The sequence below is a fragment of the Cydia amplana genome, chromosome 12 (genome assembly GCF_948474715.1).
Source record: "Cydia amplana chromosome 12, ilCydAmpl1.1, whole genome shotgun sequence".
NCBI lineage: Eukaryota > Metazoa > Arthropoda > Insecta > Lepidoptera > Tortricidae > Cydia > Cydia amplana.
In genome coordinates this window covers 13,192,577-13,218,428 of record NC_086080.1, presented here as the reverse complement: position 1 = coordinate 13,218,428, position 25,852 = coordinate 13,192,577, and the positions used below count along the sequence as shown (strand labels likewise).

The 25,852-nt window shown below is 40.8% G+C and overlaps 2 protein-coding genes across 2 annotated transcripts in view; both read right to left on the bottom strand.

Annotated features, from left to right (window-relative positions):
• The window catches only part of LOC134652747 (protein flightless-1), a 48,194-nt gene extending 26,514 nt beyond the window's left edge, over nucleotides 1-21,680 (bottom strand). The window contains exons 1-15 of the mRNA XM_063507908.1: nucleotides 21,539-21,680; nucleotides 21,315-21,425; nucleotides 20,974-21,212; nucleotides 20,158-20,319; nucleotides 19,234-19,448; nucleotides 15,515-15,737; nucleotides 11,610-11,851; nucleotides 9,346-9,502; nucleotides 8,302-8,434; nucleotides 5,820-5,933; nucleotides 4,497-4,679; nucleotides 3,149-3,282; nucleotides 2,356-2,527; nucleotides 1,354-1,520; nucleotides 63-189 (exon numbers count right to left, since the gene is read on the bottom strand). Of these exons, the coding sequence (XP_063363978.1) occupies nucleotides 63-189; nucleotides 1,354-1,520; nucleotides 2,356-2,527; nucleotides 3,149-3,282; nucleotides 4,497-4,679; nucleotides 5,820-5,933; nucleotides 8,302-8,434; nucleotides 9,346-9,502; nucleotides 11,610-11,851; nucleotides 15,515-15,737; nucleotides 19,234-19,448; nucleotides 20,158-20,319; nucleotides 20,974-21,212; nucleotides 21,315-21,425; nucleotides 21,539-21,601 (2,442 nt within the window). The 5' untranslated portion in view covers nucleotides 21,602-21,680. The remainder of the gene's footprint in view (nucleotides 1-62; nucleotides 190-1,353; nucleotides 1,521-2,355; nucleotides 2,528-3,148; nucleotides 3,283-4,496; nucleotides 4,680-5,819; nucleotides 5,934-8,301; nucleotides 8,435-9,345; nucleotides 9,503-11,609; nucleotides 11,852-15,514; nucleotides 15,738-19,233; nucleotides 19,449-20,157; nucleotides 20,320-20,973; nucleotides 21,213-21,314; nucleotides 21,426-21,538) is intronic.
• Nucleotides 21,681-22,801: 1,121 nt separating this feature from the next.
• LOC134653060 (mitochondrial import receptor subunit TOM22 homolog) lies at nucleotides 22,802-25,546 on the bottom strand. Its single transcript, XM_063508348.1, has 5 exons — nucleotides 25,278-25,546; nucleotides 25,145-25,192; nucleotides 24,862-24,959; nucleotides 24,006-24,147; nucleotides 22,802-23,312 (listed from the first exon to the last, which is right to left on the bottom strand). Exons 1-5 carry the CDS (start codon nucleotides 25,392-25,394, stop codon nucleotides 23,247-23,249), a joined length of 471 nt encoding a protein of 156 aa, XP_063364418.1. The 5' UTR covers nucleotides 25,395-25,546; the 3' UTR covers nucleotides 22,802-23,246.
• Between the last annotated feature and the right edge of the window lie 306 nt (nucleotides 25,547-25,852).

The following is a 25,852-nucleotide window of genomic DNA, read 5'->3' as shown; positions in this document are numbered from 1 at the left end:
CATTGCCCACTTTTTCCCACAAATTTGAGGTATATTTCTGAAATGTTAAGCCGCTGTTGTACCTGAGTCTCGGTGCCTTCTTGTAGGCGCGTAACAAGTGCGTACTCCACACGCTCCACCATGTTGAATAGTTCCTGCGCTAGCTTCACGGCTGCTGCGCGCACTAATCGGGAAGACTTCTTGCCGAACCTAGAGGGAAATAATGAGTCAATATAAAAACTTGATCAGTCCAAATATAATTCACAAAGGTGATCGCCAAAGACGTTATCTGACGCACGCGGCTACAACCCAATCGCAACCTTGGTGCATTGCGATAAGGTTCACGATGACGCGCCGCATAGGCTTGACGCTATATTTATGTCCCGCTTTAGTGTGACGGTAAAATGAGTTGCTGTGGACGTCTGAGTTGGCATAAAAGCGATAATAGTACATTATTGTCGAGGTTCGGAAGTAGCTACTTGCAGGCTGAGGATTCGTTTTAAACGGACGACCTTGGGAGTCCGTTTAATTGAATCCGAAGCCAGCAAGTAGCCTTCCAGCCGAGTCATATATAGTGCTTTTCTCAAAAATGGTGCAAGAAATAGAAATATTTTACAGAACTTACAGAAGCAACGTTCTAATTTTCCATTAATTTTCACAGAAAAAAATACAACCATTAAAAAAATTAGCTTGCCGCCTTTAAAAAAAAAGAAGTTTATTTTTCTGCTGAAAATACGCCAACCTATTTGAGACACCTAAATAGTCGCGGTACCAACATTAAGCCACAACAGTAAGCGAGAAACAGATATCTCTTTCTCGCTCTCACTTATGGGTGCGACGCTCCAAGGTCGCGGTGCGGTGCGATAGTCTGTTATAGGCATTATAATAAATAAGTGCTGATCATCTGTTTGGCTGTTTAAGGGACCTATGCCTTCATTTGATATGGCCATTTGAAGTTTTAAAAAGTTTGGAACTCGTTAAATAATGGAATTTGTATGCGACATTGCAGTCCCGAAATCGAGACTGCAATGTTTTTAACTTTTTAATTTTTGGAATGACCTTAAACTACGCACCTCGCGACCTATTTTTTAACCGGCAACGTCGACTCTGCCGTCCATTTTTGAGAAAATGGGTTTAACACATTCATTGCCACCCAGCCAAACAAGACATCCGCGCCAGGCCACAAAAATTTCGTCTTATAAAGCTGTAGTACCACGATCCCGACTATCGAGTCGTCCGGCCTGGGAACGAAATCATAATATACCCGATAGTCGGGTTTTCGGCACTGAATGTGTTAATGCTGCTCTCGCCTAATAGAAGTCCAATCAATAAAGTAGAATAATTTGGATTACATTGATCATAACATCGACTCACCACACGAAAACGTCCCGATGTGCATCCAGTATGTACACATTGCGCGTAGCTAGAACGCCTCGCGCGAGCGGAGCGGCCTCTGGTTGAGGTAACTCCAAATAGCCCATACCGAGCTCAACGCGGTACAGGCGCGGTGGAAGCCAGCTGAAGTCTACTGGCACGTGCTCCTGACAGCAAGAAAGAAGATATATATCCCCTGGCCCCAACAACATGCCGATAGCTAACGCTCCGTAGCTAACGAAACGCAACTGTCACTGTCACACTAATATGGAAGAGTGATAGAGAGACACAAAGCGATTCGATGGCGAAGCGATAGAGATTGTCACCTTGGCTAGGCCGCCTGAACCGTATTTAATAAATCTACAAGTTACAAAAAATATATAGGCCGGCGTTCTTCAATATTAAATTGTAACCCGTTTTACAACTTTAATCGCGTATTTAAGTTATAAGATTTACCTCCGACGATTTTAGGACGGCGTTGTCCCCGTGGTCTCGAAGAAGACTGGTTAAAGTTGACATCAACACCTAGCCGTGCGAGTTTTTTACAAAACTTTTGAAACGTCTGAGGTACATGAGGTACATACATCCCGTTTTACAATTTAATAATGTGTAACAATCGTGAAAGTTTAAATCAGCGGTATTTTCCACGTTGATCTTAGATATTGTTTAAGTACGCGAAGTTCGGTTGTATAGTCCGCAGCGCATGACTACATCTTGCTATTGTATCTTCAAACTATGTTTAAAGAAACTACTCTAGTAGAGCGAACCATCTTGTTTCATCATACGTATGAGACGGATGACATCTATCCTGTAAAAGCATTACGCAACCAACATCTGCCGGGCTAGCACATGATTGGCGCGACAGTATGTCGCGGCGAGATGAACTACCCGTCCCCCTTTAATTAACATAGAAAAAGACGGGTAGTCTATCTCGCCGCGAGATACTGTCGCGCCAATCATGTGCTAGGCCTACTGAACATATTAGAAGCCCGTAAAGCTCACCTCAGGTACAAACGCGTCGCCTTCATATCCTAAAGTCTGCCAGAAAGATTTGGGTTCCTTGCCCGGCGGTTCCGCTATCAGCTCAGCTTTGTTCTTCCTCTCTTCTTTATTTATCTTCTCCGCGAACAGGCGCGCCTTTGATTTGAGCGTGTTCTTAGCTTTTTTACCGTACCTAGGAAAAAAACGGTCACTTTAGCGGGTCTCTTCTAAAACATCACACTGAAACTTAAATCTATGTTATTCAGACTTAATGTTTCTTTTTTAAATGACCATATTTTTGTACTATGTATATTCTAGAGGCGGCGTATTGCTTAGTCCAGCGGTCGGCAACCTTTTAGCAGCCAAGGGCCACATAGTAGGTAACGAAGTTGACGCGGGCCGCACGGGCCGCGGGTTGCCGACCGCTGGCTTAGTAAATTTTACCTAAATACGTAAGAGTGAATTTCTTTGTTTGCACGACAAAGAAATAACGTATACACACGGCATGTTATGTTAACAAAAACAGAACAAGTGCGAGTCGAACGCGCCCACTGAGGGTTCCATACTTTTTAGTATTTGTGGCAGCAGAAAAAAATAATCTGTGTAAATTTAAACTGTCTAGCTATCGCGGTTCATGAGATACAGCTTGGTGACAGACAGACAGACGGACAAGGATACTATCTTAGTGATAGGGTCCCGTTTTTACCCTTAGGGTACGGAGCCCTGAAATCTAGTTGAGAATCTTCTCCTCATTCTTTGGCTTGGGAGACAGACCTGTTTTGTCAGAAATGTTAGGTATCAATGAATAGATTACCACAGGTATATAATGAGGCCAGTGTCCAGTATGAACACGTGGCGCGGGTCGAGCGAGGCGGCGGACACTTCGACGGGGACCAAGTGGACGCCGCTGCCGTGCGCGTGCACGCGGTACAGACGGGTCACGTAGCGCTGTACACAAACAACACAATCAGCGGTGGCAGCATGGTTGCATTTTTGTCGCCTGTCACTATGCCTGTCACTTTCGCAACGTGACAGGCATGGTGACAAGCGATAAAAATGCGTCCGTGCTAACACCGCAGAACAGGTATCTTTATGGGACATAATATTTCTTGTACCGCATGGCGACCCTGACAATCGTGTTTATACGGCTATCTTTGATATCTCTTACCATCTTTCAGCTGACTCTCGACACAGGGCATTCTTGCGATTCTACTTTGGAGCGTGCCAATTTATGTTACGGGTGCGGACGTCTCTAAGTGTAAGGCCTGAGTGGACGCTCGAGTTGGGCGTGCAGCGGGGCGGGGCGTGCAGCGGGGCGAGGCGTGCGGCGTGCATGTTAAACAAATGCAAACGTATAGGAGCGGCCTTAGTGCACGCTGCTCAAATTACTCGTGAGCCCGACGCCACGCTGCACGCCCCGCCGAACGCTCCGCTTCGAGCGTCTACTCAGGCCTTAAGCTTTGGATTCCTCCGAAAACGGTGCCGTCATATTACGGCCGCTATATAGCGTTGACTGACGTCACTAGAACGTTGTCTATGTAAACAAGATGGCGCGGTTTCCTAGACGGCGTTACGTTAAGCTTTGGATTCCTCCGAAAACGGTGCCGTCATATTACGGCCGCTATATAGCGTTGACTGACGTCACTAGAACGTTGTCTATGTAAACAAGATGGCGCGGTTTCCTAGACGGCTTTACGTTACGTTGATTGTCAACGTAACGTAAGATGACGGCCGTCATGACCTTGTCGATAGTTTCGTGAACGTTTTATTAGATAGCGGTGACGCCATTTTGAATAAATGACACGAGATTTGAATAAATGATTCCGTACTACGATTATTTTCCTCTTCTGATGATATTTCATCCTCCAAGTAAATTATAGATGATCAAGCAAATCTTGTCAGTAGGAAAAGGCGCGAAATTCAAATTTTCTATGGGACGTTATCCCATCGCGCCTACAATTTTCAAATTTGCCGCTTTGACCTTGGTGGATGACGGTGTGTTATGACGCCGTGGTACTTTCCACATGTCGCCACCGTAAAGACGGCCGTCTTTTGCGGCCGCTATATGACGGCCGTCATATGACGGCACCGTTTTCGGAGGAATCCAAAGCTTTACACTAACGCGTTTTGTCGCGTTAAGAAGTAAGTGTATGTTCACTGACCGGCTCGTCGACGGTGAAGAACCCGGAGGCGGTGTGCGCGCCCTGTATGTAGACGGGCGGCGCGGGGAACAGCGCGAGGAACTCGTCCGCCTCGTCGCCCTGCTCGTGGCGCTGCGTGCGCCGCGCGCCCAGCAGGTTGCGCAGGTTCACCGCGTGCATGGCGGCGCACGCGCCCTTGTCCAACTAGATCGATAAAAGAAAATCGGGTCGTTTCATTTCAAACCTAACAAAAAAAACCGGCCAAGTGCGAGTCGGACTCGCGCACGGAGGGTTCCGCACCATCAACAAAGAATAGAGCAAAACAAGCAAAAAAACGGTCACCCATCCAAGTACTGACCCCGCCCGACGTTGCTTAACTTCGGTCAAAAATCACGTTTGTTGTATGGGAGCCCCACTTAAATCTTTATTTTACTCTGTTTTTAGTATTTGTTGTTATAGCGGCAACAGAAATACATCATCTGTGAAAATTTCAACTGTCTAGCTATCACGGTTCGTGAGATACAGCCTGGTGACAGACGGACGGACGGACAGCGGAGTCTTAGTAATAGGGTCCCGTTTTTACCCTTTGGGTACGGAACCCTAAAATCCAGATAAGACTTTATTTTTGTGTCATATTTATTTCACTGCCACTACGTGGCTAGTGTCCTGGCGTGCTCTCAATGTGCGCGGGGGTTCACCTCGAAGATCGGCTACATCAGCCATCTTCGGGCGCACGGGCGCCGAGCAAACTAAGAGTCGAAGTGGTCGCCATGGCCGAAATCGGCCGTAAGGATCATCCTTATCCTTAGCGAAATCGTAAATACAAGTCTCTGATATAACCTGCTCAAAGACATCAAACTTTAAATACGTTATCAGAATGGTATCAGGGTTCACAGTAATATTGATGCAAATTATGTTAATGAAATTATCGAATCGGAAAATTCTTGCCACGATATCGGCGATTAGTAGTTATCAAATAAAATGGTTCTTATAGGTGTCACGGTCGGATATCTTACAAGTTAAAATAATAATCTGACACATTTCAATAAAAACAATTATTCAATATATATTTTTTTCTACAATTAACGAAAATTGAAATATGCACACTCCGGCTATACTTGAAGAAAATTTATTTAACTGTACGTGGCTTCATTTTAAAATGTAGGTATGGCGAAAGGAGGGGACTAATCACAATAAGGCCCATAGTTTCGCCTCCAGTTTAGAAGGTCAGATGGCAGTCGTTTTCATATAAACTAGTGCCTACGTCAATTCTTGGGATTAGTTGACAATCGGATCCCGCAGGCTCACATGAGCCGTGGCAAAGTGCCGGGATACGCAACTTACCGTGGCCTTAGATCCGATCCAAAAGTGTATGTCCCACGTGAGCTGACCTTGCTCTTCCAGCGCCGTTTTCAGAATGATATAACACTCGCCTTCGAAGAACTTGCCTTGCGCCACCTACAACAATAGGTGTTGTTATACGAGCTGACATCATTATTACGTACGTTACCAATTACAATAATTACTACGTTAGATTAGAGCAAACAATTAGTAATGTAGTGTTCGATCGTAGTATCGTACATACTTATAACAGTTGACGAAATTTCAAATTGCAAAAAATATTTTTGAAGTTAACGTGTTTTTAGTATGGATACTTTATACTTTTTGTAATGTGTAAGCTAAGTGTTAGGAGTGCAAATTCCAGAATATTCGTTTTAACCATTGTTTTCCAAAGACGTCATCAGACGCGCGCGGCTACAGCCCAATATCAACCTTCGTGCATTCCCACAAGGTTCACGATGACGCGCCGCTCACGATAGGCGAGGCATTCAAAGGGTTATTCCAAGATGGCCACAGTTTTTTTTAATACTTAAGCGCGCGGTTGGTTTATCCGATAAACACAACGTAGAACGCTGTTTAACCAGCGTAGACCTTCCTTATGCTGTGCGTTAACGGAATGTATGAAAAATGACAATGCACTTACCGCTACGTTTACCGCATAAAACAATAAAGTATAGTGTCATTAGATTATCTAATTTAAAATGTAATTTTTTCTACATTCCGTTGATCGCATGCGTTCAACGCTGCGTCTATCGCATAAAACAACCATGCGCTTTAGGAAGTAATCAACAAAATATCAGAAGGGCTACCGCGAAAACCGAAATTCACAAATTGCGGGGATCTTTCTCTTTTACTCCAATGAAGGTGTAATTAGAGAGACGGGGACAGATGCTCGCAATTTGCGAACATCGATTTTCGCGGTTATGGCCCAGTTTCTAATTTCCGACTGGAAAAATGAAGAACTATTTGGACTTGACCGAAATAACTAAATAGTTTAAACGGCCCCTTTTTATACGACCACAATCAGTAACATTACCTCTTCAACGGGCGCGGGTATGAAGTTCTCGATCTCCCACACCTGCAGCCCGGGCGTCTGTCCCGTATCCTCGTCGAAGAACTCCGAGTAGTCCAGCGGAGGCTTCTCTAAGTTTAAACGGCGGCCCTCTATGTACAATCACAATCAGTAGACAACATTACCTCTTCAACGGGCGCGGGTATGAAGTTCTCGATCTCCCACACCTGCAGCCCGGGCGTCTGTCCCGTATCCTCGTCGAAGAACTCCGAGTAGTCCAGCGGAGGCTTCTCTAAGTTTAAACGGCGGCCCTCTATGTACAATCACAATCAGTAGACAACATTACCTCTTCAACGGGCGCGGGTATGAAGTTCTCGATCTCCCACACCTGCAGCCCGGGCGCCTGTCCCGTATCCTCGTCGAAGAACTCCGAGTAGTCCAGCGGAGGCTTCTCTAAGTTTAAACGGCGGCCCTCTATGTACAATCACAATCAGTAGACAACATTACCTCTTCAACGGGCGCGGGTATGAAGTTCTCGATCTCCCACACCTGCAGCCCGGGCGTCTGTCCCGTATCCTCGTCGAAGAACTCCGAGTAGTCCAGCGGAGGCTTCTCTAAGTTTAAACGGCGGCCCTCTATGTACAATCACAATCAGTAGACAACATTACCTCTTCAACGGGCGCGGGTATGAAGTTCTCGATCTCCCACACCTGCAGCCCGGGCGTCTGTCCCGTATCCTCGTCGAAGAACTCCGAGTAGTCCAGCGGAGGCTTCTCTAAGTTTAAACGGCGGCCCTCTATGTACAATCACAATCAGTAGACAACATTACCTCTTCAACGGGCGCGGGTATGAAGTTCTCGATCTCCCACACCTGCAGCCCGGGCGTCTGTCCCGTATCCTCGTCGAAGAACTCCGAGTAGTCCAGCGGAGGCTTCTCTAAGTTTAAACGGCGGCCCTCTATGTACAATCACAATCAGTAGACAACATTACCTCTTCAACGGGCGCGGGTATGAAGTTCTCGATCTCCCACACCTGCAGCCCGGGCGCCTGTCCCGTATCCTCGTCGAAGAACTCCGAGTAGTCCAGCGGAGGCTTCTCTAAGTTTAAACGGCGGCCCTCTATGTACAATCACAATCAGTAGACAACATTACCTCTTCAACGGGCGCGGGTATGAAGTTCTCGATCTCCCACACCTGCAGCCCGGGCGTCTGTCCCGTATCCTCGTCGAAGAACTCCGAGTAGTCCAGCGGAGGCTTCTCTAAGTTTAAACGGCGGCCCTCTATGTACAATCACAATCAGTAGACAACATTACCTCTTCAACGGGCGCGGGTATGAAGTTCTCGATCTCCCACACCTGCAGCCCGGGCGTCTGTCCCGTATCCTCGTCGAAGAACTCCGAGTAGTCCAGCGGAGGCTTCTCTAAGTTTAAACGGCGGCCCTCTATGTACAATCACAATCAGTAGACAACATTACCTCTTCAACGGGCGCGGGTATGAAGTTCTCGATCTCCCACACCTGCAGCCCGGGCGTCTGTCCCGTATCCTCGTCGAAGAACTCCGAGTAGTCCAGCGGAGGCTTCTCTAAGCTCTCCTCCCAGCGTTTAGGCCTAAAAACATACACTCATTCAATGATATTATATAACTATAAATACTTCCATATTTTATTTCTATACCTACAAAGAAATTTGTTAGTTTAGATTAATTTTGGCATATTAACTCACATTTGGTATCGTCTTGGGTCGTCCCATTCGTTTTTCGTCAAGTTCTTAAATTAGTCCTATTCTGCTTTCGTCACCAATTCTACATTCATCACAATCGTCGGTGGCTTTCAATGTAAGAACTTGACGAAAAACGAATGTGACGACCCAAGACGATACCTCACATTTCTAGACGGGTCTTACGCGAAATTTAATGTGAGTTAATATGTGTTCCAAATGCGAAAGGAAAGGAAATTCATCTTAATAGGATAATAGCACTCATTATAGGACATAAGATTGGTGCCGTTTTTTTAGGCATCTAAATGTCTGAAATGAGCACTGCTAACAGCGGATACTAGACAATCGAGGCGTTAAGGAGCAGTGGGTACAGCCAGCAGAATTTTTGATAAATCTTGGGCTTTTTAGATGATGATACGGTTGCCAAAAAATATGAATAGCAATCTTGGGGCCTTCCTCTAGTAATTTGATCCATTCGAAAATAACATCTGAAAAAGCGTAATTTTATTTTTGATCGAATTAATCGATTTGTTTTTATGTGTCCGCGACCCCGGACCCGCACGGCTGTCCTCAGTCGCTCAGTGTTCAGCGGGCTGCGCTTGGAGAAGGACTTAAACTCCCGGCGCCTTAAGGGCTGATTTAGACGGCGCGCAAACTCGCATGCGATTTTAGTTACATTGCGGACTGTTGGTTACGTCCAATTCAACCGACCGATCAAAACCCGCAATGTAATGAAACTCGCATGCGAGTTCTCGCATCGTCTAAATGAGCCCTAAGGGTAAGCGACTGATAATGGCACTAACTTGAGCTCGCTGTTGGGAGGTAGCTCGACGTTGGCTTGCGTGTTGGCCTGCTCCTGCATGCCGCGGAGGATCATGGCGGACTCGCGCTCGCCGCCCGTCGCCTCGGTGCGACCGCGACGCAAACGGAGCTTGCGCGCGATCGGGTCGGATTTCACACCTGCGTAGAAACAGATTATTAACACATTCATTGCCAACCACCCAAACAAGACACCCGCGTCAGGCCACCAAGAATTATTCATATAAAGGTGTAGTACCACGATCCCGACTACCGGGTCGTCCGGCCTGGGAACGAAATCATAAAATACCCGATAGTCGGGTTTTCGGCACTTAATACATATGTTAAAATATATGGCAGACAGAAGACAGACACACACAATTGTTCTTGAAAACTAAATGATTGTACTTAGGTACACACTGTACCTAATCTGTAAGAGAATGCAACTACTTTTTCGATTAATTTCTCTGTTTCCGTTACCCAAAGGTTGTCTGGAAGAGATCGCTCTTTAGCGATAAGACCGCCTGTTATCTGCCTCTACATTTAATCAATTGTTCTTCTCTTTTGTATCTTTCTCCTGAGGTGTGCCAATACTGCCATTAAAGAGTATTCTATCTATCTACAAGAAATTTAATAAGGCTATCAAGGTCAATGAGTTCATGAAATTAAAACTTTATAGTAAAAACTCACTGCTAGGTGTAACAGGTTCTGACGTAGCCGCCCCGGCCAACTGCAGCTGCGCTTGCAGTGAAAAGTCGATGTTGTAATAAGCTAGCTCGGAGCCGCGGACTCGCTCGACAGGCTTGGGCGGCATGACCAGGTCTTGGTTCCTTTGTAGCTGGAAGTTCTGGAGGTGTCTCAAGTATGCAGACTATATTAAAACTCACTGGTAGGTGTGACAGGCTCTGACGTAGCCGCCCCGGCCAACTGCAACTGCGTTTGCAGTGAAAAGTCGATGTTGTAATAAGCTAGCCCGGAGCCGCGGACTCGCTCGACAGGCTTGGGCGGCATGACCAGACCTGTATTCCTATGTAGCTGGAAGTTCTGGAGGTATCTCAAGTATGAAGACTATAATAAAACTCACTGGTAGGTGTGACAGGTTCTGACGTAGCCGCCCCGGCCAACTGCAACTTCGCTTGCAGTGAAAAGTCGATGTTGTAATAAGCTAGCCCGGAACCGCGGACTCGCTCGACAGGCTTGGGCGGCATGACCATACCTGTATTCCTATGTAGCTGAACGTTCTGGAGGTATCTGAAGTATGAAGACCATAGGTAATAAAACTCACTGATAGGTGTCACAGGCTCTGACGTAGCCGCCCCGGCCAACTGCAACTGCGCTTGCAGTGAAAAGTCGATGTTGTAATAAGCTAGCCTGGAGCCACGGACTCGCTCGACAGGCTTGGGCGGCATGACCACTGGGTTCCTATATATGCAGAGGTTCTGGAGGTATCTCAAGTATGAAGACCATAATAAAACTCACTGGTAGGTGTGACAGGGTCTGACGTAGCCGCCCCGGCCAACTGCAACTGCGCTTGCAGTGAAAAGTCGATGTTGTAATAAGCTAGCCCGGAACCGCGGACTCGCTCGACAGGCTTGGGCGGCATGACCAAACCTGTATTCCTATGTAGCTGAACGTTCTGGAGGTATCTGAAGTATGAAGACCATAGGTAATAAAACTCACTGATAGGTGTCACAGGCTCTGACGTAGCCGCCCCGGCCAACTGCAACTGCGCTTGCAGTGAAAAGTCGATGTTGTAATAAGCTAGCCCGGAGCCGCGGACTCGCTCGACAGGCTTGGGCGGCATGACCACTGGGTTCCTATATATACAGAGGTTCTGGAGGTATCTCAAATATGAAGACTATAACAAAACTTACTGGTAGGTGTGACAGGCTCTGACGTAGCCGCCCCGGCCAACTGCAACTGCGCTTGCAGTGAAAAGTCGATGTTGTAATAAGCTAGCCCGGAACCGCGGACTCGCTCGACAGGCTTGGGCGGCATGACCAAACCTGTATTCCTATGTAGCTGAACGTTCTGGAGGTATCTGAAGTATGAAGACCATAGGTAATAAAACTCACTGATAGGTGTCACAGGCTCTGACATAGCCGCCCCGGCCAACTGCAACTGCGCTTGCAGTGAAAAGTCGATGTTGTAATAAGCTAGCCCGGAGCCGCGGACTCGCTCGACAGGCTTGGGCGGCATGACCACTGGTTTCCTATATATACAGAGGTTCTGGAGGTATCTCAAATATGAAGACTATAACAAAACTTACTGGTAGGTGTGACAGGCTCTGACGTAGCCGCCCCGGCCAACTGCAACTGCGCTTGCAGTGAAAAGTCGATGTTGTAATAAGCTAGCCCGGAGCCGCGGACTCGCTCGACAGGCTTGGGCGGCATGACCAGGTCTGGGTTCCCGTGGAGCTGGAGGCTCTCGAGGTCGCTGAGGAGGTGGATGGCGTCGGGGAGCGTGATGAGTTTGTTGCAGCTGAGGTTTAGTTTCTTGAGCGAGCCGCATCTGTGGGAAATTAATAAATGTTAGTACAAAGCAACATTAATAGTGAATAACAGTATGGATAGGTTAACTGCAGTTTTACGGCTTGTCGTGACGTGAGTCTCCGTCGCATTGAGGTACTTACATTCTTGTTAAAACATGACAGATGTGGTGACAGAGTATAAAGTGTACCATCTTGGCCCCTATGGTTTACGATTGTTACAGCGTAGGTACAGTGAAATATCCCTTGAATAAATTCAGCCATAATTAAAGATAGGATGTTATAATATTCGCAGTTGATTAAACTTGTTTTACACTTTTTACAGGGCAATTACAACCGTTCAAAGCAATTAGTTAACATTTGTTTTTAAAAATGAATACTACTGAAGGTTAGGTTACCTACATAGAAAGGACCCGGTTTACATTGTTGTGTATACTCGTAAGAATTTGTTACAAAAAATAGATCGCTTTCAAAGTTATGTAATTACAAATCTATATTCATTCATGGGTTGCTCGGTTTTTAATAGTCTGTTCATTATTTCGTAATTAAAAAGTCTCTTTATTACAAAACACAAATTAATACTCTGCCACTAAGTATACATGTACAGTTAGTGTAAAACATCACATGTTACGAACGCAATGACCAATATTATTTAGTGACCATTCATTTGTGAAATCATAATATTTTCTTTACGCACCATTGGGCGTACAAGCGGCAAGCGTGACTTTTTATAAGTATGTATGTGTAGTTTTCCCACTGTTTTTATGCAACATACTGTCACTGTTACTACTTTATTACGCGATTCTTCATCTGTCTTGTCTATTATGAAAATAAAAAATTGAATTTTTACTCGTATTGTTTATTAGATCTCTCCGAGCGATATTAATGTTGTTTGCTCTCTCTACTCAATAAAAACATTATCACAGAGCTAAAAGTAACTGTAGGAACAGAATTTTTTTTTCAGAGGTCAGTACAGCACGCTGACATGCGAAATTATACTGGTAATATTCAACAACATTTAGTAGGAGATCTGGCATATATGGTCGACCTTCACCGATATGTCTGACGGATGAAACTTACATATTATGAAAGAAAATATGTTCCTGAACATAAATAAATAGGGTTGCCTAAAGAAATATGGTTAAGACTATTTTTAATTAATTAAAAAAAAAAATATTTGTTCAAATTTCACCGATCTGTCTGACAAACGAAATAAGTTCCAATGGAAAGTATACAACTTGTACAACATAAATCAACTAGGTTGCCTATCTTTTTCCGGTCACTATTATGTGGTTGCCGTGTTTAAACAGGTGAGTTTTTATCGATAATTGCACTCATCTGTCTGACGCTTGAATTATACATCAAAATGATGGTAATTTTATTGCGAATACAGAGGCATAGGGTTGCCTGCGAAAATCCGGTCACAAATAAGGGTTGCCAGGCTTTTAAATAAAATAAGAAAGGAAGACTTTTAGCGATAACTCATAAACGGCTTAACTTATCAAGTTTGTTTGAATGAGTTTTTTAAGCACTATTTTTATGATTTTTTTCATATTTTTTGGATCGATTTTTCAAAAGTTAGAAGGAATAACCGTTTTTTTTTTCTAAATTATTATTTCCGAAATGATTCACTGTATCAAAAAATGTTGTTTGCAGACCCCTATAGTGCTTAGAAAACTCATTCAAACAAAATTAAAACAAACTAAGCCGTTTATGAGTTATCGCTAAAAGTCTTCCCTTCTTATTTTATTTAAAAGCCTGGCAACCCTTATTTGTGACCGGATTTTCGCAGGCAACCCTATGCCACTGTATTCGCAATAAAATTACCGTCATTTTGATGTATAATTCAAGCGTCAGACAGATGAGTGCAATTGTCGATAAAAACTTACCTGTTTAAACACGGCAACCACATAATAATGACCGGAAAAAGATAGGCAACCTAGTTGATTTATATTGTACAAGTTGTATACTTTCCATTGGAACTTATTTCGTTTGTCAGACAGATCGGTGAAATTTGAAGAAAAAGTTTTTTTTTTCAAAAAATAATTTAAAATAGTCTTGACCATATTTCTTTAGGCAACCCTATTTATTTATGTTCAGGAACATATTTTCTTTCATAATATGTAAGTTTCATCCGTCAGACATATCGGTGAAGGTCGACCATATATGCCGGATCTTAGACTAATTTGATAAATCAATGTTTGAAATATACGTATACTAGGCGGCTGAATTTATAAAAAAAAACTTATCAAAGAAACGGCGTAGCTCAGCAATGTTCTGCGGTTAGTCACCATCTGAGTTGTACACAGACGGTCGAATAAAACTTGGTATACTAAAAATTTCAGCTCTTCCAGCATTTTCCAAGCCGGATCTACGTGGGTTCGAAAATAGAACGAAACGGGCCGAGAAAAGATATGCACTGCCTTTCGCCCTTTGTCTCGTCTTGGCAGGGGCACGGCTGAGCCCCAAGATATTGCTGATAACCGTGAATGCCGTGAATCCATAATAGCTACTTTCAAGAATCTCACTGGTACTGAAAACCTTCTTACAATACACGTAATTTGTAACTCTAAACGTTTCTTCAGTCACATCCATTAGAAAACCGTTGAAACGAAAAGTGTTTTATAAATTAGCATTGTAAATGAGTTAGCGGGAACGCATCGAACTCACTAGACGTTCGTTGGAGAGAATTCATTAGATATATGAATTAAAAAAATGATTTCTTGGGATCGGAGAACTTACTTTCTTGGATTTTCTTGCTTCGTGTTACATTTATGTTTTCATAAATCGCGTAGAATTTCATCGAATGTGTACTTATTTGTGTGATTCGATTGAGTATCTGCACTAATTGTACGCATGTGTTATGTATTAAAAATGTCCTCCTTACGATGTTTTTCTTCACTGAAAAGCTACTAGTAAATATAAAATGATATTTAGTATATACGTTTCGAGAAACTCATGATAACTGAATTAGTCAGATCATTAAAAAAAAAATCTACTGAGTGGCAGTGAATACGGGCCAAATTGAAAGTGGACTATTATTTATACCTGCATAGTCCTTCAGGGATCATCTCCAACAAGTTGTTAGCGGCGGAGAAGACCTCCATACTACACAGTTGCCTATGCCCGACGGTATACCTTAAAGTCCAGTTGGTTGTCATCTACAGTCGCTTCAGAACAGTTTACAGTCTATGGTCACAACGTACCTGCACAATCCTTCAGGAATCATCTCCAACAAGTTGTTAGCGGCGGAGAAGACCTCCATACTACACAGCTTGCCTACGCCCGACGGTATACCTTAAAGTCCAGTTGGCTGTCATCTACAGTCACTTCAGAACAGTTTACAGTCTATGGTTACAACGTACCTGCATAATCCTTTAGGGATCATCTCCAACAGGTTGTTAGCAGCAGAGAAAATCTCCATACTACACAGCTTGCCTACGCCCGACGGCATACCCTTTAAAGTCCAGTTGGTTGTCATCTACAGTCGCTTCAGAACAGTATACAGAGTCTATGATTACAACGTACCTGCATAATCCTTCAGGGATCATCTCCGACAAGTTGTTAGCAGCAGAGAAAACCTCCATACTACACAGTTGCCAATGCCCGACGGTATACCTTAAAGTCCAGTTGGCTGTCATCTACAGTCACTTCAGAACAGTTTACAGTCTATGGTTACAACGTACCTGCATAATCCTTCAGGAATCATCTCCAACAAGTTGTTAGCGGCGGAGAAGACCTCCATACTGCACAGCTTGCCTACGCCCGACGGTATGCCCTCGAAGTCCAACTGGTTGTCATCCACGTGTAGTCGCTTCAGGTTGAGGAGTTTGCACAGGGTTGCCGGGAGGCTCGTCAGTTTGTTGCGGGAGAGGTTCAGGCTTTCTAGTTTCTGCCAGTTGTCAATGGCTAGAAGAAAATTGTTGATGAGAATTTAGAAATCGCGGCGAAATACGTACTACCATGACTATTATGGGATCACCTTCATAAAGCAACTTATTTAATCCCATAGGAAGTTCAATCAGGCTTAGTTTGCGGGTACTAGACGAAAATAGCCTTACTAATGTTATATGCGCAAGTAACTCTGTCAGTCTGTCTGTATGTTACCTCTTCAGGTTTAAAAGGCTGAACCTATTTAGATAAATTGTAATTTAGAGGAACTGCCTTGTAGCAGTTGTAGGTAGTTTTTTATCATTCAATGTATTTTAGTATTTTTTTTATAAAACAATAACTATATAAACAATGCTATAATGTGTCATTCAATAGAGCTTGCTAACTATGTAAACAAACCGCCATATTAAAATTGACACTGAATGTTAATTTACTAGTAACTTTTGTTTACATAGTTAGCAAGTTCTATTGAATGACACTTTAGAATTGAATACCTACGTGTCAACATCTCTATTATAGTAGGCTTCAAAGAAGTCAAGGTCAAGTTTATTTATAGTGTGTCACTGTAATGTTATCATTATACACCAGTTCCTGTCGCGGTTTTCCTGTACAGTCGAGTTCATAAACATCTCCACAAGCCCGTGGACTTTATATGTTAGCAATAAGGTTTACACAATGTAGACCATGGCAATGCGAGGATCAAAAAGGTCAAAAATCTACGCAACCTAAGGATGGCATTCCATCTGTCCAATGTGTATTGCGTCTCACATTTTGCTTAATGAGAGAGTGAGGCGCACTGACATTGGACTGCCTAGTTATTTTTTTCTTTCCAATGCATTTAAGAATATTGTTAGTTAATTACAGAGAAAATACTATAAATAAACATTAATTACATAAATACAAATGAACGCCATGTTTACTATCTATATCCTTAATTTATATTCTCCTAATACATGTATTCAGTTCGTTTGTATAAATGTAAGTAAGATAAGATCTTTTCGCCTGACCAATGACTTTGAAGTTTCCATTTCTCTAAGTGTTTTGCTTTTTTTTAATAGTCCGTAGAGACAAATAAATGATAGAGACTATAAATCACCATAGAGAGTCACATAGAAATAAAAGCACAGCATCATCTATTTCAACTGTTATACAGAGCTTACTAGATTTTAGAAAAAAAAAAAAAAAAAAAAAAAAAAGATTGCGTTGCGCTTTTATAACATTATAACTGTCTGAGATCCCTCTAAAAGCCAACATTACATATTTTTTATTCACTGACTTAATATAAAAGAAATAGACACACAAAGCAGAACAAAAACGTCAAGAAATGTGGATCCCAATGACGTTTCGCACCATTTGCATTGATGATAAAAACGCTTACGTAAATTTTGAGTCAAGATAAATGTTTCGTACAGAAAAGAGCTTAATGTCGTAAGCATTAAGTGTCAAATTTGCAAACATAAGTACCAACACTGTTAAAAAATTTAGTCCGATGGCACTAAACGTAACGTATTTACGTCAAACAACGTCAAACGAGAATAATGAACGAATGGAGTCACTTTGGTACACTTTAATATGTATTACTGTACAGGAAAACCAATTGAAGTAATAAATAAAACAAATTTAATTTAATCGGGAGCTCAAATAAAATTAATTCGTGGTTCAAATTCAAACAAATTAAATTTTTAATTCGTAAGTATACGTCTTTAAATACTAATTTCCTTGAAATAAATTCTACTTATTAAATAACTGTGTATTTAAGATCTACATTTACTCATAGCACGGGTGCACGGGGAAATTTAGATACTGATTGGATTTTTTTTATAAAGTCTACCTATACTTTATAAAAAAAATCCTGTGGTTGTCACTGTGTTCCGACAGGTTTAGCATTTACAGTTAGTCGATATAAGCCCTTATTGGTGGTGTATATGTCGGAAACAGGGAAATGGGCCGAACACACAAGTGCCGTTTTGCCTTGTTTAAAACTGCATCACCCCTATCTCTTGCTATAATTAAATAGCAGTCCACTTTGCACGTCGCATAGGTTTTCTTGGAAATCTTCAATTTAAACATAATATTATTTCTTATGAATTCCATATAAAAATAAAAATAAATATTGACCTCACATCGACTCATTAGAATTTTGTTCCTTGACATCCCTTCTTTGGTACTAACAAATTAATTTATTCAAAACCATAAAATTACCACCAGATTACATAAATTATGTAATGCTATCCAAAGAACTAACCGAAAGAAATACATTCCATCCTTTTTCCTTGCTTTATCATTGTTATTTTTACATATTTTAACGGCACATTTCGTAATTGTTGACAACTTCACATTTGAGCGTTTCAAACAAGACTAAACGAAAAAGTAATGCATGATCTGTTTTGACATCACTTTTGTGGGGCCATTTTTGGCGGCTGATTGGGTATCCAGTTCTTTATACTATATCAATGTTTTTATTCAATTGTTTAAGTACTTAGTTTTACACTGCTGGGCAAAAGCCTACCTAATTTTTTCACTTGACCTTATTCGCTGTAATCTTCGACCACTCTTCACGACCAATCTTTGTTACATTGATTGACAGTCTTTATTCTGTACTCGTCTCTAATAGCCAGGGAATGGCATGCGACACGCGCCATGTTAAACAGTGGCTTGGAGAGAAATTGCTTACATAAGTGTGAAGAATATGTTATCATCCGCACCATCTCTTATGCCGCTTATGATTCTAAAGCCCCGTGCGGCAAACCATCGAACATTAGCTTGCGCGGCAGCCCGGTATCCATTGCGCGCGGCTGCCGCGCGAGCCAATGTTCGATGGTTTGCGCGCGATACGGAGACGGGGCTTAGCGCCACTTGCACCATCCCACTAACCCGGGGTTAACTGGTTAAACCGTTAACCCAGTGTCAAATTGTACTGGTAACCATGGTAACTCCAGGTTTAACCGGTTAACCCCGGGTTAGTGAATGGTGCAAGTGGCCCTTAATGAGCGAGTTGAATCATCATTCATCATTCATTTTCAAGTGCACTTACTACTTTGTATGCACGTTTATATAATTTTAAAACTTGGTATTTGTATAAATTGTATAATCGAAAAAGTATTTTTTGATATCGTACAAAGTTCACGTATATTGTACTACAACAACATCAACAGAAGTTTATTCCAACCTTTGGAGCACACATGGCGGTCTAGCATGAGTTGCGTTCTCGACTCCATACATCTTGGCGCGACTTCAAGTATGGAGTCGCGCGCGAGTATGCTACTCATGCTAGACCGCATGATATGGCAAGGGGTTGCGGACCGTTTTACTAATTCAGTAAACACATGATTTTTATGGATATGGAAATGTTTGGTTCCCCATAAATATACCAACATTTTAGTCATCTCACCGGTTTTCTCACTTTAATCGGTTTACGTCCTTGTAAGCGTTAGTTTTATCAGACATTAAAAATGCAATGTGGTGAGTAAAATATTCCCACGGCTAGTTTTTAAAAAGTTAACTTTTTTCTTACCTTGTGACACCTCAGTGATGTCATTGTCGCTGAGATTAAGCCTCTTCAGTCCGAGCAGCGAGTACAGCGCATCGGGTACTTTGGTAAGGGCGTTTTTAGAGAGATCCACATCGGAAAGGTTTGATAGTGTGTCCAGTGAGGTGGGGAGGTTGGCTAGTGTGCGCTGCGTGTTCCGCATGTGTAGGGTCTCCAGGCTCTGGAGGGAAGGGAGTTGCCTGAAAATTAACCGTAAATTAAAACAAAAATGAAGAATACTCTACGACAGGGGTCACCAATTAGTTTCTTCAGGGGTCCGGTCTTTAAAATAATGTGACCATCGCAGTCCATTTCTGTGAAAAAATTATATAGGTCGGCGGTCCGGATCCGGACGGCGGTCCACCATTTGGTGACCCCTGCTCTACGAGGATGACAAAACTTTAGGATTTAAATCTGATGTTATGGGTGCTCATCTATGAAAAATGAAATGAGGTAAATTTAATTTCAATATAATATATACTTATGTTTTGCTAAAGGTACATCTAAATGTGGCGAACGCGTCTAGAACTCGCGAATGAGCCTGTTTACGAAGGCCGCGTTAACCCATCGTGTACATTACTTAGTACAAGCTGCGAGCATAGCATACTCAAAAGGTGCCATACACGAATACGCTTGTCAAATCTGCGTGCACCCTGTATAGGCCACACAAAGACATTATACGGCAAAAATGACCATTCTGTAACATCATCTTTTTGTATTTTTTTTCTCAAGCAGAATTTTCAGGACTTAAGAGACAATGAGGCTTGAATCGTGTATATTTTTAATCTAGCCCCTTAAATTAAATTAAAATAAATATATCTTTATTTCAGACCCAGAAGTCCATATATGATTAGAGAGTTAATTTTATTTTATTTGAGATATAAGCTTAGTGATCAAATTGACTATTACCGTAGTTGAAAGAGCCCCAACGGGTTGTCGTTAAGTATCAGAGTCTGCAGGTTTGCCAGCCTCCTCGTCTGAGGTGGCAGAGTTTCCAGTAAATTATCCGATAGGTCCAGAAATAATAGGTCTGTCAGTTGGACAAAAAGTGTAGGCGGTATGCATTCAATCCTGAAATAAAAAATAAGTTAATTATATGTTTAGAAATTAATTGCTGATAAATCCTACTCAAATTCAATGTGGAGATGAATGGAATATAATTTTTCACCTCAGCAGCAGCTCGAACAAGGGTACTTTGCTACTTAAAAACAGTGAGCTAAATTGCATTTTGTTCACTGTTTTTAAGATATAAGCTCCCTCGCTACGCTCGTGAATCTATTATAGAATCTATCGCTTGCATGGGACTAAAAATAAGCACTCGAAAAAATAACAAACTTTGCTCTCTTGTTGTACAAATAACAATTTTTGGTTGGGAAGATTGTGATAGGGCAAGAACTCTTGTATTTGTATAAATACTTTGCTCCAACCAAGTCGGAAAGAAAGAGCTTCCCTAATTCTGCTCTACTGACTTGCTGTAAGTGGAGTATGTGAATAAAAGCGAGAGTTATATGCAAAAAAATATGAACAAATAATGACCAGTGATGCAGTTCAATAAAAAATGTGTGCTCAAAAAATGCATGGTTCAGTGTTTAACTTCTTTTTAGGCCTTTGACATACAAGCTAAAACACTGTTCATCAGTTTAAAGTTATATTATTATTCCCAGTTGTACAGTAATTATACAACAAAAGATACTAAGATTAAATATCAAAACAATAGTGACTCACTTATTATGGCTGAGATTCAGTACAAGCAATGATTTGGCTTTGTCCAGGCCTTCAGGTACAGCCTTCAGTCTGTTGTGGGACAAGTCCAGTGTAGTCAGCTCCTCCAGTCGGAACAGTTCTGCTGGAATTCCCGAACTTTTCACTCGGTTTCTCCTCACATTGAGAGATCTCAAACATTTCAACTCTGTCAGCTCACCAAATAACTTTTCCAGATTATTATTCTTCAATGAGAGATTCTCCTAAAAATTCACAACAAATAAATTATAATTACCAACAAAATTTCAATTTAATAAGTTGATAAAATTGCACTATATATATCACTATTCAATTTGTTTAATTACCAATTTCATAAGTTTTCCTAATTCCTCCGGCACTTCAGTCAAATTTGTTTTATCTAGCCTCAACCACTGAAGCCCTGTCATATATCGAATAGCATCTGGGAATTTTTCATCCTGAAATAAAGAAGTAAATTAGGACAATAACAAAAATAGTAGGACATAGGTTAGAGATATGATATCATCTTTTTTGTGGACGGCGGTATTTGAATCGTTTAAGAAATACTTACGCTGAAATCGTTACATGTGAAATCTACACCACGTACAAATGGCAATAAGCCTGTATTAGCCATGGTTATTGTAATTTAAATCATGAAAAGGCGAATTCAACTCCTTTCGTCCAATTCGAAAAAATAATGACTGACTGACATTAGTGACAGTGGGCTTGAATGAGTGAGGCAGTGAGTGATTCATGCTGAATGAATGTTTCGTTGAAACCAATCACCCTACCACAGACCTTGGTCGATGATTGAAACGGTAAAAAAATAATTAACGGTAATACATTTTTGTAAAATATGTTAATTATAATATAACGTATGCTTTTTGCATTTTCAGAAGTAGTTTATTATCAAATGCAATAATTCATGTCTAAAATACAATACTCATGTTTTTTATTACCATACAAAAAACGATAACATGATTTTAAGGACATCTCTAGTTGTTTTTAGGGTTCCGTAGCCAAATGGCAAAAAACGGAACCCTTATAGATTCGTCATGTCTGTCTGTCTGTCTGTCCGTCCGTATGTCACAGCCACTTTTCTCCGAAACTATAAGAACTATACTGTTGAAACTTGGTAAGTAGATGTATTCTGTGAACCGCATTAAGATTTTCAAACAAAAATAGAAAAAAAAACAATACATTTTTGGGGTTCCCCATACTTCGAACTGAAACTCAAAAATTTTTTTTTCATCAAACCCATACGTGTGTGGGTATCTATGGATAGGTCTTCAAAAATTATATTGAGGTTTCTAATATCATTTTTTTCTAAACTGAATAGTTTGCGCGAGAGACACTTCCAAAGTGGTAAAATGTGTGTCCCCCCCCCTGTAACTTCTAAAATAAGAGAATGATAAAACTAAAAAAAATATATGATGTACATTACCATGTAAACTTCCACCGAAAATTGGTTTGAACGAGATCTAGTAAGTAGTTTTTTTTTATACGTCTTAACGGAACTACGGAACCCTTCATGGGCGAGTCCGACTCGCACTTGGCCGCTTTTTTTTCTATGAGATATGTTCATGGAGGCTTGGGAACAAAACTTGTTCAGACACAAAATCGATAGTGTACAATTTATTACTTTACTCTTTGGTGTACGTACAATGATTCATTTAAAAACATATTTACATATAATAATATATATATATATTAGATGAAATTAAACGGCTATTCGGTTTCGGTTTTCCTTATGGTTATATCCTCCAAGGTTTCAGCCATAGATGGTAAGATCCTAAAGGTCAGCTAAAGGAACAAATTAGTGAAGAAAAATATATTTCCTTTAACAATATTTTATTTCTATAAGTATTGTTAACAAAACATTATCTACAAATGACTGAAAAAATCATATCACTACATCAATGATCAATGTACCTAAATATATTAGATTTTATAAGAAATAGGGTACCTATTCCATCAAACCAAAAACCTCTGTAGAATATTACTAGAGTGCAATAACTACATTTTGATTCACTTTATATGGGTAAATGCATAATTCGTTTCGAATCGTGACAATGACTGAAATGTTGCAAAATAAATACGATGTTTATATATATTTTAAGTCAAATCAAAAGAAAATATTGAAATTTACATAAAGGATTCCTATTCACTCTATTTATAACTAACAACCTAACATTAAAGCATTCAGGGTGACATCTCGACATTATGGATAGAACAATATAATATGACTGAATATTGTTTAGGTTGATTACAAGTATAGTTTATCGCGGCATCGGTGGCATATTTGGCATAGGCCCTGATAAGGCAGTATTGGTTCCCAGTAACACCTGTAAAAAAAAAGAATAAGTCATTATACCTATTATGAGAAACAACTAAAACTATACTTGATCCCTTAACCCTATAACAAAAGATGGCAAACAGCGAAAGGTATTGTATTAATAGGTGGCAACATGGTGACAACAATGTTCCTGGGGCTTAATTTGTATGGTGAGAACCAGGAAACGGGCGAAACAGGGATTATGTACTGATTATGTATAGAAAACCAGTACTGAGAGCACACCCTAGTGACAACAACAGAACCAGGCCTAATGTTAGTTGATAATCTGGATATAACTTGTATGGAATTATCCAGATCCAATAGGTATATCTCATCCGGAAAATTCCATACAGCTTCACTTGGATACTTTTTATTACAAGTATCACCATATGAGGATATCAAATATTTGTTTGATGTTACAGTCATTAAGTGGGTTCCCACTTAATATGTTTTTCCACATAATATGCTATTTTATTTTCCACTGGTCTTGTTGCAACTTGATTTCATGCATTTTTACAGAGTTTTACATGGTTAAAAAACTTTCCTGGTTAAGATGCATTATTGACATGGTCCTATGAAAACTTCTTAAGCAGGTTTTACTGTAAATTTTTATTTATTTATTTATAGCCTTACATCAGAAATACATTTATTACTGTAAATTTATCCGTCTCTAAACCTAGGGATGTATTTACGCAAAACTCACTTGTTTCTGTTGAGACTTTTGCATCTCCTCTACTTGAGCTCTCTCCACTTCGAAAATGACAGGTGCAAATAGTATGACAGATGAGCTGGCAACAATCCACACCAGTGAGCGGGACAAACCATAGAATGCTTTAGCTCCGGACCTGGGCAAAAAAGATTTGTTTTAACAGATTATGAAAAGGGGTGGATTAGTGATATTAGCGAAACTTATAATTCATAACATTAAAAATTTGTAATAAAGCCTTATATTACTAGTCTTTTCTTTATGATAAGAATATTATTTGCCATTGAGCGGCACATTATGCCATAATATATTTCATTTTATGATAATACACTTAATGTAGGAAACCTGGATGCATACATTTAGGTTACATTCAGTGATTATTATTGTTTAGTTTCACTGTAATTCATAGTTTTTATTGCTCAACTTCCACTATGTCTCTATGGCGAACTTGTTTCTTTGACAAAGAAAAAAAAAAAGTGTTATTCAGAAGCAAAACTTCTTTGATACAATTAATAAGGTTTAAAACTGAACAGTTAGCAATTAATAAAACAATGAGTTATACTGGGGACGGACAGATAGATAGACATGGCAAAACTATATATTCCTGATTGCCTACAGAACCCTAAAGACATTCATATCACAAATAGATTGAATAGGGTAGGTGTAATCAAATATCCGAAATTAAACTTTCGTGAGAGATATTTTAAACACTTGATTCAACTTATTTTGAGCACTCTAGCCTGAAGAAGGACCCCCGGCGGGCCCGAAACATGTCGCCAATAGCGACTAAAAATTAAAGTGAGTGAAACAGTTGTCGTCTAAACAGTTTGAAATCGAAATATGATTAACTTACAATGTCTTGGTAGTTAGGGTGTATGTTCCATTTCTGACACACGGTGGAAACATTTCAGTCAGTCCCCATAGTCTTTCAGATAGGGTCTCATCTGGTTCCTAGAAAATAAACAATTGGATCTTTTATTTAAATTACACAATGACTTTCAATCAATCAACATAACCTTATGAAAAAATGCTATAACCTAAATACTGGAAACATGACAACATGATGAATTACCAATTATAAGGATTTTTTTACAGTAATATAAAATATGTTGACATCAAAATAAATATATACTCACATCATCATATTCCTTCAATGGCCCTCCTAACTCTGGCGAAGATCCTAACTGCAAAGAGAAAGTAAAGGAACGTTAAAGAGTTTGCACACACTAATTGCCCGATTAGAAATGACGTTTCTTCGTCACCACATACCACGGGCAGGCTGAAATTATCTTCAGGCTTACGCTCAGGGGTATCATCTTTGCTCGCTGTCAAAGACTCCATACCGCTATCACTCTGCTCCAGTTCATCGGTCAATTCCATAAGCATGTTATGGATTTATCTCAGAATGAAATAATCGATTGAAATGATCCAGTGGAAGCTGTACTCGGACTTAGGACGGGAATTATATATATTTTACTATTTTTCCTAGATAAAACCCTCGTGTTGCTACTCTACTTTTGGGTTCGCATCATAGACAAGATAGATAATTGAGTGAATGTGTATTAATGAATGAATGAATTTTGTTGTCCCATTAGCCGAGAAATCTCTTTCTCGCTCTCACTTATGGGTGCGGCGCACTGGACCTTGGTGTGGGGCGGTAGTGTGTTATAGCTTTTAGGAAATAATCTCTTCCTCTTTGCGGTTCCTCTAAATTGAAGTCAAAATACTGTTTGTGTCGAGGAATAAATGTTTTATAATAACTCCTCAAAATGCTGGCTTTGCGATCAGAGACGCATTACGGCTTTCCAAATTGTATACTTATAAGACGTAGTGACGATCTATCG